Raw genomic sequence first — 15,243 nt, 5'->3', positions numbered from 1 at the left:
TTTTATAATTTTTATGTATACAGAAATATATATATATAAAATGTATATAATTTAGTAACGTTACATTGCAAATACGAGAGTTTACAAAAGTGCAATGTTAAATTTTTAAAAAATTATTAATACTAACAGAGAGAGTGTTATTTTCTCTTTTCCCTCGTGGTATTGTTTGTTCGCGGAACTCTGAAAATAGCATTGGCTTGTCTGACGGGAACTCTCAAGATCGCGATGTTTCCACATAGAAATAGAAATTTTTTTGCTCTTTCCTCGTGTTTAATCACCAGTTAGCCGGGCGGCCCTTACATGACGAGTCAACAAATAGATGTCGCGTATTTGTACAAGACCTTTGCGTTTTTACTGAACCCTTCTAGCGTGCCTACGACTACGTAAAACGGCGCAGTTTTATCGGCTAAATTATTACATCAACGTGAAAATTGTGGATTTATCCCGGATAAAATAAGCTTACCGTATTCAATGTATACAAAAATTTTTTTTGTAGCACACATTTTTTATATCTATTTGAAATATGCCGACACATTTTATTTGTAACAATATGTTAACTATTGTGCAAATTCATAATCTTCGCAGTAGATCTTAAAGATTTAAAATCTTTCAATAGTTGTTTTTTCTGTTCAATACAAAACTCGATGTATGCTTTACAAATAATATTTAAAGAGCGCGTAGTTTTTTTAGCTACACGATGTAAAATACATGTTTATCTAACATTTTATTAGAAGATAACACGGTTTTTATATACGATAAAATTAATGAAGTTTATTTAGCAAATATCTCACAAAAGCCGCTTTATATTATTATATCAATATAAGATAGATATTTTTGATTATAAAATTAATAGGCGAATTGCACAAATAAAAAATGATTGCATTTCTTAGAAGAAAGAGACTGTTGGTGACCGGAAAGGAGAATACGTACGGCGACGAAGAAGAAGAACCGGCGGGACCAAGATTTACGAGTGTACAGAGACATTTAACACCTTCGCGAAAGATAGTTAGACCGACGGTGCTGATAAATGGGCTCCTAACAGTATGGCGGATAGTAGCCAGAAAGGAAGAAACAGCGATGGCGGATTTCAATCTTATCTCACAATCGTAAAATATCTAGGATTTTAGCTGAAGATTGACTCGTAATTTTATGACATTATGGTAACTCGTTTGCAAATTTTACACTGCAAATCTGCAATCCTATACATCTATTATCTGTAGTTTATACTTGTAGTACTATAGAGAGAGTGTCGGAATATATTCAAAGAAATTATATTTATTCGTATGGAATTTTCAAAACAATGATAGAGTATGAAAATTTCGCGTCAAAATAGAACCCAAGAAGACTGAAATATTACACGAGTCAAGTAATAGTTGATTTTTATGTGGCTAAGTATTTAATATTTTGCCGAAACGTGCCAAAAAAGCGGGGGGATACAACAACTGGGCCACTGATGTGTACCTCGCGTGTCGAAAAGCTGTTACCGTAGGCGCCTCGTATAATATCCAATATTCGTTGAAGCCGAGAAAGAGGGTGCCCACCTTACACCTCTCTCGGTATTGTTCGCGAAAATGGAATTACAGCGGTAAGTTATTACGAGTGGATAATAATTAGAGTCCTTTGTCGTCGCGATTCTCCTCGAGAACATTCGTGCCTCTCACGAACGCAAGAAAAAATATATCTGGCACCATAACAATTTTCTTTGCGCGTATAAAATATTTGTTGAATACTTTTGTAGAGAGACAGAGCTGGACAATACCTGAATGTTTTCAACGTCGGATAAATCAAAGATACCTTTGATGCAATATTATTTTTCAATGACAAATTAAATTACTCTATCTTTCTTTCTTTTTTTTTCTGTTTCTAGAGATGAAACTTTATCCGATAAAAATTGCGATCTCTGATATGATTTAATAATAAACTAAATTTACTCTAAGATTCTAAACTTACCTTGTAAGCCAAACAGTTGTCCAGGTTTTGTTTGAGCAAACCAACTACTGTACAATAATGAGGCTGATGCAAGTGACGTCGCGGAATATGCCGAAGAGTCAGTTAAAGCGCCGTCAGGATACGAGAATCCCGTGTGAGTGTATAAACCTCCTTCTAGATCTATTAAATCGTATAAAATTTGTTCTTAAAAGAACATTTTAAAACAATATATATACTTAAAACAATATAATTCTTTAAATAACTCCATAGAAAAATAAGTTTTAAATTTGGAGAAATTATATTATATTTTATCATATTTTTTTCATTCAACTTTGGATAAAATTTTAAATATAAAATTAAATAGATACTGTATAAAAATATTACTATATATTTAATTTTTATGTTATTAAATATTTAATAATTGCCAAAAACAGAGAGATACAACTGGATTACTGATGTGTCTCGCATGTATCAAAAATTGATATAACTAATATAATATATATTTTTCTTTTTCTTATCTTTTTGTGTGTACACGTATAAAAATTTTACTGAACAATAAAATACTTAGAGTATTTATGACATACCAGGACGTGTGGCTGGTATCGCTGTTGGTCTAACAAAATGTCCCTCAATCCTATCGTCCATTTCTTCCTGATCCTCTTCTTTATCACCAGAACTATCTATTCTCGAAGTTTGATCTCTCTTCTCATTTCTTCCAAGGATGTTGTCAATCGTGAAAGCACTAGACGCGGCAATCGGGGATAAATTTCTTCTTTCGGTCTGTTGTTTTTGAAACTCCCTGTAACCCTCGCAACTGGAATCTGATACATACTCGATAGATTCCCGATTGACATTCGGCGATCTGTCGCCTTGCTCATTACCATTTGAATAGGCTTCATTCTCATTCGAAAGCGAGCGCGTCCGACGAAGATCATAAACGTCATTGTTCATTTTCTCGCGGTTCTGACAGAGTTCCATTCTGTGATAAATCATCGATCTCGGCTACAATTTCGACCAAGTTCGATGAGCTTGATGTTACTCGTTAATATCTTCCAGTAATTCTAATCCAAATTTGCCCACTTCACATTTGATATCGGGTTATTGAAACAATGCTTTTTTCACGTTTTTTTTTTTTCTTTTTTTAAATATTCCACAATTATTTTCATGAATTATTTATTGACACAGATTTGAGACTCGATTGCTTTGCACCTGCCATGTTTATCTTTATTCGATGCCGCACGGTAAGATTAGCAGAAACAATTTTATATTTTTTAATCAGTAAAATATATATTTATTTTGTATTTTTGATAACAAAAAATATCTATTTGCGTTCTATCTAATATCTATTATTAATTAACCGCTGACAATTTAGCACGCGTTATCCTTCCGATCAATCACACCTGATCTCGTACTAATCTCCCTCCGAACCGTCCGAAAGCAAGTACTTCCGAAAGTATGACAAGTGGCACGTGTCTGTGGTCCAGAGAAGAACCTCCCAGCATCCCCTCCAGTTTCCTACAGGAAGGTCATCCCGTGAGGCTGGAAGAATATCTCGCACATCGGGATCTCCCCACTTACTGTATCTCGGAGTAGGGATCGCAGAATCTCGGCAGTTTATGGTTGATTTCCTATTTTAGAACCTTTATTATAGCTGTCAAATTTCATCGTAATATTTATAATAGTATGTCTATCTTTTCATCGGCGGTTAAATACATGATTCACAAAATTTGGCAATAGAATTTAGCATATAATGTTATCATTGTCGTATGATGTACATAAATATATCAAGCATTAAATACAAATACAAGTATATAAAAATATGTGTAAAATATTTAAAATTTCACATTTTAATTTGTATTATCGCATCTATTGATGATCGTTATTAAGGGTATCGGTAACGCTTATTGATTTTATTAGAAAATTTTTTTATATAATTATGTATTTTATTTATACAACTTCATGTAAACTTTATCATTTATTTTGACATAATTTATTGTACATATTATATTGCTATTTTTATCGAGATATCGTGTTTGCTATCAGTACCATCAATACAGTACAACTTTGCAAATTCATAGGTATGTTTCTTATATTCCCATTTTATCGAGATATTCACGTGTTTTATGGTTCTTTCTAAAAAAGTGCTCGAGTTCGACGATTTGGCTTGCGCACTAGCGAGTTTCTCAAGCGAGAAAGGGCTCAAAGGGGTTCAAAGGGTGAATCTCGGATTGGTCCTAAACGCGCATGCTGCTCGCGCAGTGGCCGCCTTCTTTGACCCCTCTATCTCGAAGCTTTATACCAGTAAAACGATGGTCGTTCTGTTCTCTCTTTCCCGTTCACGCTTTAGCAATGGATAAACGCTTCTGCCACGCGAAGAACATCATGAAAAAGTACCGCAAAACACTTCTTCACGCGTTTAGCGAACTACGCGCAGTGGTTCTCACTATACTACAGAAAATACGCGTTTCATTATATCTAGACATCAGATTTTATTTCGTTGACATAATGTTGCAATTCATATCAGTGGCAATACGTTAATGGTTACAAATTACGTTTGCGCGAAAATTCAAATCGATTTAACACAATATTTATTCGAAAGATTTACAATTTAATTTGTAAAAAAGGACAAATTTTTTCGATAAGAGACAGATATTCAATATTTTTGAGAAATGTAATAAAATAAAAATAAAAACGTCATTTTGCAATGATTGGAGACTTTCACCTTTCCGTGTCGATGATAGCTCTTATCGAACCATATCGTGTTATTTCTGTTTACGATCACGGTATGGCGGCCATTTTCTCGAATGCTGCGTCCATTAGTCTCCGGACTACCCGTGCCAATCTCAATGTTCATCCTCGCACACCGTAAATCCACTCGCTTCTGCGGCTAAAAGGACCAATGGCGATTGTGAGCCCTTTCTATAACTCGGTTCCTCGTCATCGATCCTCACCCCGATCCACGTCTGAGTTATTTCGTCTTTGTGGAAGAACATATATCAAATATATACCTTTTTGTATACATTAGACACTTCAGCATGCATTGTCGTATTCTGGAAACGCAGTCATTATTAACCTTTTCGCATAGACTTGGGTAACATAACTATTATATTGAAGAAAATAATTTTAGAAATTTTACACACATAAACAAATGTAAAATACACAATAATATAATAATTTAACAATTTGTAATGGTTGAAAGTGTGCCATTATCTAAAAGCATTATATATTTCTATTTTACACGCAGAAAAAAAATTAAACTAATTAAAAAACAGAAACAATATGCACTTTAAAATTACGCAAACGTTCTATATAAATTTAGATAAAAATCTGTACGTAGTATATGTCTGTATGTAGACAAAACATGCATAATTTTTTTAAATTTTTTAAATCGATTAAATTGTCAAATCGATGTTCTAACTCTCGGCGTGGCTCGCGAGCTTGTTATTTTTACACATTTAGACGCAAATTTACGCTTGCTCGTCTCGTGTCGCACATGCATTTTTGCGTGCTGATTATACGCGGGGTTAAACATTTTACACGTACTTGCGACCGTGACAAATATTGAATCTTAAATACAGTGAAATGCGCTTAAGGCGCGTTGTTAGGTGCGAAGAGAGGAAGTAACGATATGGTCAACGCGCACATTAATTTACGACCGAGGACCTTACTTCCTGGAAGCTAGCGTGAACGCTTAAACATTACTCCTACATTTTCTACAATAGCTATGTGTCTCTTCCTGAAAATGATCTAAATCGTAAATTTGAATTCTCAAGAAATAAAATTGTAAGAAAGGGAAATTGCTTTTAATTAATATGTGATTTTTGATTGGCTGCTCTCGATTTGTTTGATACATTAGCGTAGAAATAACACGCGATTATATTTGCGATTCGCGTTATACACGATTCACCATTCGTAATGTTTTCATGGTAGCTACCATTCGTAAATGTTTCGAATAAACGATCCATTTGCTCGCTGCGAAGTTTACTCTCACGTTTGATGCACGCTGCGCCGGATAATTGAAACGATCAATCAAGCACCTGAGAAAAGGAGGGTGAATTCACGCGTGCACAAACTGCGCCACAGGTCGCGTTCACGCAAAAGGGGAAGTGCGCGATCACACCTCGACTGCGGGCGGTTAAAACCGCATCTTCGTCTGCGTCATACTGAAAATAATATTTCACAGGAACGTTTCTAAAGTGTGCGTATCACAAATATCAAACTTGAAGCATGAAAAGAATTTTAAACACATTTTTAAGATCAAATTTATTTATCAGTTTTCTTTCTTGTTTTTTTTTCCACGAATATTATTAATTATAAGATTTATAAAATAAATAATTTTTTTTTTTTAATATATTTTAGTTTTTCTATAATCATACTTCTTATTTCAGTAAATTATAAATAAATAATTTTTGTATGTACTTTTACCTGATTTTGCGACCACGATATCATTAATAATCGCGTGAGAAACGTTTATTTCAGTCGGTAGGACGAGACGCAAAGATTCTTTCGAAACTGCGCGATTAATTTTCAGTAAGCTCGGCGTATAACTGGCCGCTTTTGGTGTGTGTACAGATATAGCCACTCCCGCGAGATATTAGACAGGTGAGCGCGTTCCCAGGGGAACAAAGGCCCCATTACCCTGTCTTACCACCTCGACCCAGGCGGACGTTCCGCCAGACCCTTCGCTCTTGAAACATTCATAAGAGCGTTGTAAGTGGTTTTTAATAAACGTATTTAATCATGAGTGTCGGATTACGCGTAAATCGGTGGGCGCTATCACTAATCGGGGGGATTAGTCATGAATCTAAACAGATGTTGGAACAACCCCCGCTTTTAGCAGGTATGCGGGTGTTTTTTTCTTTCGAGTTTGATACCGGTAAGTTAGATCTTTTTTACGTATCTTTATATTTTTGATTAATCAATTTATTAAATATCATTCGTTAATTATTTGAATATTAAAAATCTGGAAAATTATTTTAATTAGACTTATATGCGCACAATATTTTTTTCATATGCTTAAAACTGTAAATAAAACTAATAGCAAGTCTAAGCAACGTTACGGTTAAAGCAATTATTCCTAGCAGACGAGAGAATTATTACACGAGCGTGTCGTCTTCTCGTCAGTCACAGTTGTCTTCGTGTTTCAACAGCAACTCTCGTGGCACAGCAAAAATGCCACTGAAAATTTTGTCAGAATGCCGTGAAAAACGTTTGTTACGAATTTACACGATTATATATTTTTTCGTAATCTGTTTCTTTTCAGGAATGCTTCGACGACGGCAACGAATTCTGTATCAATCAAGATGATATACTTTCCGTGGATCTTTTACCTGGATCGTTTCTATTTAGTGATCAATATCAAAATAATGTTTCCAAGACAGTGGCAAATGAAACTGTGGACGGATCTTTCGATAGAGCATTAAACCAAATGGGCTATCATAGGTAAGAATTAAATAACTCAAAAAGTTAATAAAACTGAAAAGTGTTTAATTAACTATTTTTAATTAATTGATATATATAAAATTAGGGCGAGAATGAATGAGTATCTTTGTCACGGTTATATGGCGGAAGAAATCTTGAAGGAAGTGAGCACTCCTAGAGTGAAACGACGTCCCCAATCTCTGCCACCTGAGAACTTACATAATTTTTTAGACAATGTTACGATTCACGATAAACTTTTGGCGGATGAAGGAAGCTCGAAGTATAAAAATTGGCTTCAAAAGTAAGCACACTAAGGAATTTTTAAATTCTTTATAATCTCAACCACATATTTAGTCATTAATCATATTTATAGTTTTGAATAATTTTACATAACACACGGTAAACTTACTAAATATATTTTAGACTCAAAAAATATTATATCTCATTACTTTTCACGAAATTATGATTCATTTCTTTTTAACAAATTTTAAACTTTCTAATATAAAAAAATTAAATTTTTATTAAACTCTCGAATTAAAAACTTACATATATATATTATAATTTAATTTAAAATACTTTAAAAATATATTAACTATATAATGCATTATTAATGCATCTTGGCTGTGAAAAACTATATTCATTTACATTAATCTTTTGTTATATTCTACAAAATACTAGTACTAATACAGTACGTAATATAAAAAGAAAAAAATATCTAAATTTGACTTATTTATAATAGAACGACAACGCTAGATGATGTCTATCGACATTATGCACCCCACAAAAAAATAAAAAAGAAACAGGATGTCCGGGAAGATGACATTGATGAGTTCGATGGTGAGGTGACGGGGTACGCGATGCAAGCACCTCTGCCATCTGGAAAAGTGGGTTTCTACAGACCACCTCATGAAGGTAGATTTCAGAAGTTATTTCACAAATGTGTTACGCGATATACGAACGATTTGATATTTATATATTTCATGAATAGGTGACAGGTCGTCTTCATCGTCGGAACATTCTTTTCATTATGGACCCTCATTCGGTCACCATCATAGCGACTTTGGACACCATAGCGAACATTTCTTCCCATCTATCCACGAGGAATATTATTACGGACCGCATGAGCAGCACGAAGAAGATGATCATAAGTCCTATTCTAAGGGAAAGGAGCTTTCGATCAAGGATTTCTTCGAAATCGCGCTCACCGCGCTTGCATTCTTAGCATTCGGCCTGTTTATCATTCAGCTGTGTATGAATGCTGCGGTACTAAAACTATCTTGTTTAAAAATATTTGTTAATTATTTTAAAAGTATGTTTTTGTTCCAATGAAAATATTTGATACAGAAGAGATGTACACATAATTTTTTGATGATACATTTTGACGAAAAAAAATGTTTCTTACATTATAGAACAATAATGGCATGATGACGATGATGACTAGGCAACGTTTCAAGAGAAACGCACTTCCTCTTTCCTTATCTTCCGTTAATAACGAAGACTTGAATGATCTGTCTTATCGCATTCTAAGATCCATCGAAGCAGTTATGATCGCCGAAGAAGACTCTGGTAATTGTCTGCGTAGGATATTGTGCGAAGAGAATCAATATTCCAAGGAAATCAACGACGGACGTAGAATTTGGGTTCCCGTTTGGAGGTAATAAAGTGTGTAGGAACAAAATTTGATTTAGAAAATTTACCGTCGAAACTCGTAAATTGATCAACGCAATATCAATGGTCGGCGAAGTGTTTGAAGTTGTTTCTCGAAATCGGTAATGTTGAGATTCTTCTTTCCAGCTTGGGCATGAGCTGGGTATCGGGCAGAGTGCTGCACAGAACTCCATGGTCGGCAATGTTGGATTCTGTGAAAGCATCCATTCTGGGCTTGGGCGGAATTGACTGTGCCTCTTTCTACTCAGGATGTGATCTCGAGAAAGAAAGGATTAAAAGACGTCGCAAGAGAAGGAAATAAAACTAAAGAATACTTTGCAAAACTTTACAAGACTAAAAGTAAAATAAATTAAACAAAAGCATGTTATGAGGGATCTTGCACTCTATATTTATAAATAATTGTAATAACGAATTTATAAGAGAAATCTATGTGTGTCTCTCTTATAATAATATATCTATATATATCTATATATATTATAATTATATAATATAGTATTTCATCATTGTTTATCATCGATGTCGTCTTGAACAATAGATGAATCACTAGAATTATGTGGAATGCGTCGAAGTGTTGCATACATGGATCCACTAGGACATACATGGAAAACGTTTCTATCACCTCTATCTTTCAATGGGTGACAATTTGTCAAAATTGGCATTCTATGTTCGTCGTATAGTGTGCGAAACTCCGCGATCTCGAAAAAAAATCGATTTTATTATAAGATGAACTATTAGCAATAATTATATGGCGATTTTATTTTATTTAATCATTAATTGTCAATTCTGGTGCAACTTACTTGCTCGATGGATATTCCTAATGGTTCTCTGTTTATTAGCCAAAGTATGCTATTTTTGATATTTGTCATTGTTATAGAGCCCCAATACACGAAGTAATCATGTTGAAAGCATCGCATAATATTTGTTATGGGAAAAGGCACTAAACGAACGGAAGAGTGAGCCGTCTGGATAAAGGGTAATGCTTTCACGATATCATCCAAAAGTGGATTAGGAGATACCTGAAGCTGTATATATAATATTATTCCTTTGCCTTCCAAAAAATATATACATATCATTTTTTAAATATTTGAACAGACATGTTTGTGTTCCAATTCTGAAGTAGCACGTTTTAAAATATATTAAGAACAAAAGAAATAAAAAAAGATACGCACAGAAAATAGGTTAATGTAGAGGCATTATATATAATTGAATAATAATTTTTTCACAAATAAAAATCTTTTTTTTAATACCTGAAATAAATATACTAGAATAGTAATTCCACCATTTTGACGAAGAGCTGCTACTTGAGTCTCGTAATCACTTTTATAATGCACCGCGTGCAATTCCATTGGCATGCTGCATTGATAAATGCATTTAAATAAAGCAAATAAACGAGTAATCTATGAAATAACAGTAAAAGTAAAACCTTCCACCGTCGACATAATGTTCGCTACCGTTCATATCGGTTTTACCCCAATGGAAATGGAGCTGCGAAAAAATATAATTACCGACGAATGGGCCATCACACAAATACGGCTCTTCTGCATGCCATGTTGCACTAAGAATCACTATTAGCAATAAACATAATTAATTATTTTTTTAGAAATAATTTTATGCATATACAAATCCGACTTTTAACCTAACCAGTGTAGCCGCTGTTCGTGAGTTTCATTTTCTTTGGCATGACATTGTAATTGAGCCATTGTACAGGATTCAATTTCACGACTTTCATATAACTGATATTCAAATTAATTGGTGATTCCAATTTGCCATCAGTTTTAGCTAATTGTTGTATGAATCTAACCGTTTCGTTACTATGCTCATCAGTATCTAAAAAATTGCAGAAAAAGATATTTAATAATAAAAATATTTTCATCGTATAAAAGAAATGCCATTTCAATTTATACATGTCACACCTGTTGAAGAACTCATGCCAATATATTATATTGCCGTATATATTATTAATTGATAACTCTTTATGCAGTCTAGAGCCTTAAATTGATCGCACGCGCGACTTTGCTCATACTTCAATTCAAATATCATCAATATCAAACATCATTAATAATGAATTATTTTTTATATATTCTTAAAACGAAATAAGAATATATTTTTATACAGAAAAAAGAAAAACAACGCAATGTTTTGTAGTCGAGAATAATGTGTACCAAAAATAAGATTTCGTTCAGGTTCTCACACACGCATTAAAGGGAAGAAGATACTTAACATCATATATAAAATATCTCGTGCTCTTAAAAATGGACTTTGCGCGGACAATCGGTAAATCTGACAAGCGTCAAACCTGGAAGAAAACTCGTCAGCCACTTGTAACGACCAGGGATAACCTCCTCTCCGGGGATACAGTATTTTCAGAAGATCATCGTTTTGTAAATTGGCGAAAGTGGCTCGCCGATCGAAAGAAGCAGAATCGACGCATCGAGGCTATTACCGGTCGCTCGCAAGCCGATCAGCTGCAAAGTTCCTCGGAGAGATTTCGCGCATTCGTGGAGATGAAAAATTTGATGGAGCACGCGGCCATACCGGTACCCGTAATCGGCGATAAATATCGCGGTGGACCGGAATTTTGGCGAACGCCCGAATTCCTGCCAGATCACGCTTGCCACTTGCCTAAAATAGCTTTAACTCCAACTAGGAAAGACTTGAATCTTCCTCCGGACTTAATGCACGTTGAATTACCGGACTTGATAGCGAAGGAACGGGATCTTGTCGCGTTGAAAACCAAAGAGGAATCCTGGAAACGTAGCGAGTATCTAAAGACGCGTAAAGTCGAACTGGCTGAAGAAATCGCATTGCTGTTGCCGAAGGAACCGGAAACAGCACAGTTGGTCGTTCAAGGACGCGCCTTTCAAAGAAAGAAACCGCTGCTACGAATTCCGCCGATAACCATCACGGAACCCGATGATGAGGAAGAGTCATGCGAAGATCAGGCGGTAATCCTGAAGATCCAAGATCGAGAATTTATTTGGCAAAGATGTCTCTTCGAGCCGGAGGACACCGATCCCATCACGTGGTCTCTAACTTTTACGAGTGAGGTTGATGAGCTCGTTGAAAAGGAGATCATCCTCGAGAACAAAGGACACCGTGTTATCGTGTATTATTGGCGAGATTGGCCAACTTTACGGTCAAGCAACGTATCCGTCGAGAGACGCGGAAGTCCATTCTTCTTCAACAAGACGAAAGGTCTCGTACTTCCAGGACAAATCGTGAAGATCAAGATATGGTATCGATCTAGAACTCGAGCAATCTTCACTGAGTCCTGGCGATTCATCACAGAACCGAGATTGAGTCCCTCGACGTTCGTATTTCGCTTGTGGGGCTGTACAATCGATAGTCGGAGCTCAGAAATGACCGATCATCGAGCGATCGACGAACATTTGGATCGTCGTATTCGCGACTCGACGATACGCTCGATCGTTGAGGAAATCATGACCAACGTGGAGACTAGCAAATCACCGGAGCCGGCATATAAGCCGTTACTCTCGCAAGGCGACCTATTCACCTCTCTAAATCCCTATTATTACTATCATCCGAGTATCGTGATGCAATTGCAGAAAATGTATTGCGACGTTACCGATGAAAATTTATCACCCTGGAACTTATCGCTCGACACTCTGCGAGATATCCTTTTACAAATAGAGGATGCGAATTACAAACGCGACATGCTGACCCGGTTCAATGACCTTTGCAAACAAAGTCTCAGACCCAATTTGACTGAATTTGACTTCGCTCGTAAAAATAAATATGACACTGTGTATAATATTTTATGTGCTTTCGCGAATTGTTTTGAAGATGAAAGTGAACTCGTGAAGAAAAACAGTTTGATACGAAAAGATTCTGCAACAAAAATAGATCAACAAGAATCAACGCTTTTATTGCAAAGATCCAATAAAAGCTTCCAAGAAATATATAGAGAAAACTCAATCGATCAAACACAGACGTTAATGCAGGAAGGAAAGGAAAAGAATTACTATTTATTAAATCTACAGCTTTACAGAGAAGTTTTTTTCATTCGTATATATAAAGCTCTGGAAGAGACAATAGAACGAGTTTGCGCCAGTATCGATTCTTTTAATAGGCTTAATAAGTTGAAGAAGCATAAAATATAATGCAGATGAGTATACTAATTTTCACAGCGATACAGATAATATAAATTAATAAATTTTATAAATATAAAACGTATTAAATGTTTAATGTTGTTTATAATGATTTAATAGATCACTGCATTTTACATAAGCTATATGAAAATTTAAAGGTTTTTCAACTAGTTTGTTATATAAAGTTATAAATATATTATAAAATGTTATATATAAAGATATAAAAACTATAAAAACTTGAAGTAATTTATTAAATTTAAGGCAAGATCTAAATTTTTATTAAGAGATAGCCAGAAATATTTGTCGTCCTCGTAAAAGTTGAACATCCCTCCAATTCGATTTTATAAATTTATCTTTCTTATCCCGCAGTTTTCGAAATTCATTAAGCTGTAAAATTTATTGTTATATTTTTATATATGTATGTCTATTGTTATATTTAAAAAAAAAACTTTTAGTGTATTCTACAAATATTGAATATTAGTTCAAAATTAATAACGATAACCATAATTATTTTACAAAACTTAGATAAATATTTATGGCCTTATATTTTGCATAACTTGCTTGGCATGATTGTATAGGAATAATGACTGGAAATACGATCCACGTAGCGCATTTCCAATTAGCACCTGTATTGTAGGATCCCAAGTAAGTATAATAATTTGGACAATTTGTTGCTATTCTCATCCAAGATAAAGAATCTAAAAATTACGAAAGTATCATCAGGTTTAAAATAACATAATAATAATACCATACACGATAAAGCTTTCTATTCTTCGAATATTAACTTGATGGAATTTTTATTTCTGAGCCAGCATTCTGAACATATTGCAAATTTTCGGAGATTTTATCAAACCTGACGTTATTCCATTGACAAGATCCCGGTTGGACCTGTAAGACGAATTCATTAATAATGTATGAAACATAAAAGATATAGTTATGTATTAATAATTATACCAAAAATAAATAGGCCAACACGCAAAGACCATCTCGGTGTCTTAAACATTCTTCAAAAGTGAGATATTTTCGGTTCCAATGCACTATGTGGCTTTCCATGGAAAACCTACATTTATTTAAATGTAAGATTTTCACCAATTTTTACATGCGATTATTAATCACGGTTGATATTACGTTCTTACCAAGTACCATTGATCGTGTGCTCAGCGCCCCTACAATCGTCCTCTCCCCAGTGAAAGTGTGCGTTATAAAACTCGTATTCGTCGTTTACGAGCGGACCACCAAACACCGTCGATGGGATCCTATCACCATTCAAAAAAATCTTCACTGATAAGAAAGGAATTTGATATTCAATTGCGTTTCACAAGCAAACCACAATAACATTATATACACGTAAAACAAATTAAGTAACCTGTTGAGCCGTCATTAAATAAGGTTGCATTCCCATCTTTTAACCAGTGGCCATTTAATATTAACGGTGGAAATCTCTTAGGTCGTACAATTTCGTCAATTAAATCAATCGGTGCTTGACCACTTTTTTGTACATCTTAAAAACAGATATTAATATAAAACGTATAATTTAAAAATTATGAAGTACAGTCCGCATAACCCTGACCTCTTGTCATCATTATTTTCTATATTTCTTCACTTACCTGTAGTTGTTGTATAACTCGCCATTTTTGTATTAATTAAGAATCATTTAGCGCAATATATGACTACAAATTTTTTATATATAGAATACAGTTGGGTTTTAAAATTATGTCATTATGTTACATTTCATAATTTAACATCTTTGAAATTAGCTAATTTATACAATTATGCTGCGATGATGATTGGTTATCTTGACGCTGCATTACTTCATATCAATAAAAGTCTGTCATGGCTGAGCGATGCATTTGACAATCGCAATTTAAATATTAAATGTGTATGTAATTTTAATTTAATTGATATAATTTAATTTAAAATAAATTTTAAAAAACGGAGAACTAGATTAATATGTATAAGTAATTACCTACACACGCAGAAAATAAATGGCGCACGTTTATAGTGTTTTAGTCAGTTATAGAATCTCGAAATCTTAGCAAAAAGAAAAATATTTTATATATACATATAACGGTTGCATTATTTTTGTACCCATATTTTTATTTGTATTTTATAGCCA

General features: G+C 34.2%; 3 protein-coding genes across 3 annotated transcripts in view; 1 reads left to right on the top strand and 2 right to left on the bottom strand.

Moving 5' to 3' along the window:
- The window catches only part of LOC115234653 (homeobox protein engrailed-1a-like), a 6,393-nt gene extending 2,135 nt beyond the window's left edge, over positions 1 to 4,258 (bottom strand). The window contains exons 1-2 of the mRNA XM_029805873.1: positions 2,514 to 4,258; positions 1,951 to 2,109 (exon numbers count right to left, since the gene is read on the bottom strand). Coding sequence (XP_029661733.1) covers positions 1,951 to 2,109; positions 2,514 to 2,922 — 568 coding nt within the window. The 5' untranslated portion in view covers positions 2,923 to 4,258. The remainder of the gene's footprint in view (positions 1 to 1,950; positions 2,110 to 2,513) is intronic.
- Positions 4,259 to 7,202: 2,944 nt separating this feature from the next.
- LOC115234629 lies at positions 7,203 to 9,319 on the top strand. The gene is made up of 6 exons (XM_029805833.1): positions 7,203 to 7,371; positions 7,457 to 7,651; positions 8,090 to 8,262; positions 8,339 to 8,613; positions 8,760 to 9,004; positions 9,145 to 9,319. The coding sequence occupies exons 1-6, from the start codon at positions 7,358 to 7,360 to the stop codon at positions 9,317 to 9,319; spliced, it is 1,077 nt and encodes a 358-aa protein (XP_029661693.1). The 5' UTR covers positions 7,203 to 7,357.
- On the bottom strand, positions 9,319 to 14,759 carry LOC115234708 (carbonic anhydrase 5A, mitochondrial-like). Its single transcript, XM_029805998.1, has 11 exons — positions 14,735 to 14,759; positions 14,494 to 14,628; positions 14,264 to 14,408; positions 14,082 to 14,187; positions 13,913 to 14,015; positions 13,754 to 13,825; positions 10,660 to 10,845; positions 10,442 to 10,583; positions 10,266 to 10,371; positions 9,816 to 10,040; positions 9,319 to 9,713 (listed from the first exon to the last, which is right to left on the bottom strand). Exons 1-11 carry the CDS (start codon positions 14,757 to 14,759, stop codon positions 9,519 to 9,521), a joined length of 1,440 nt encoding a protein of 479 aa, XP_029661858.1. The 3' UTR covers positions 9,319 to 9,518.
- Between the last annotated feature and the right edge of the window lie 484 nt (positions 14,760 to 15,243).

This window comes from Formica exsecta, unplaced genomic scaffold (genome assembly GCF_003651465.1).
Source record: "Formica exsecta isolate Colony F162 unplaced genomic scaffold, ASM365146v1 scaffold201, whole genome shotgun sequence".
NCBI lineage: Eukaryota > Metazoa > Arthropoda > Insecta > Hymenoptera > Formicidae > Formica > Formica exsecta.
The sequence above is the reverse complement of the archived record's forward strand: the minus strand, read 5'-3'. Positions and strand labels throughout refer to the sequence as shown.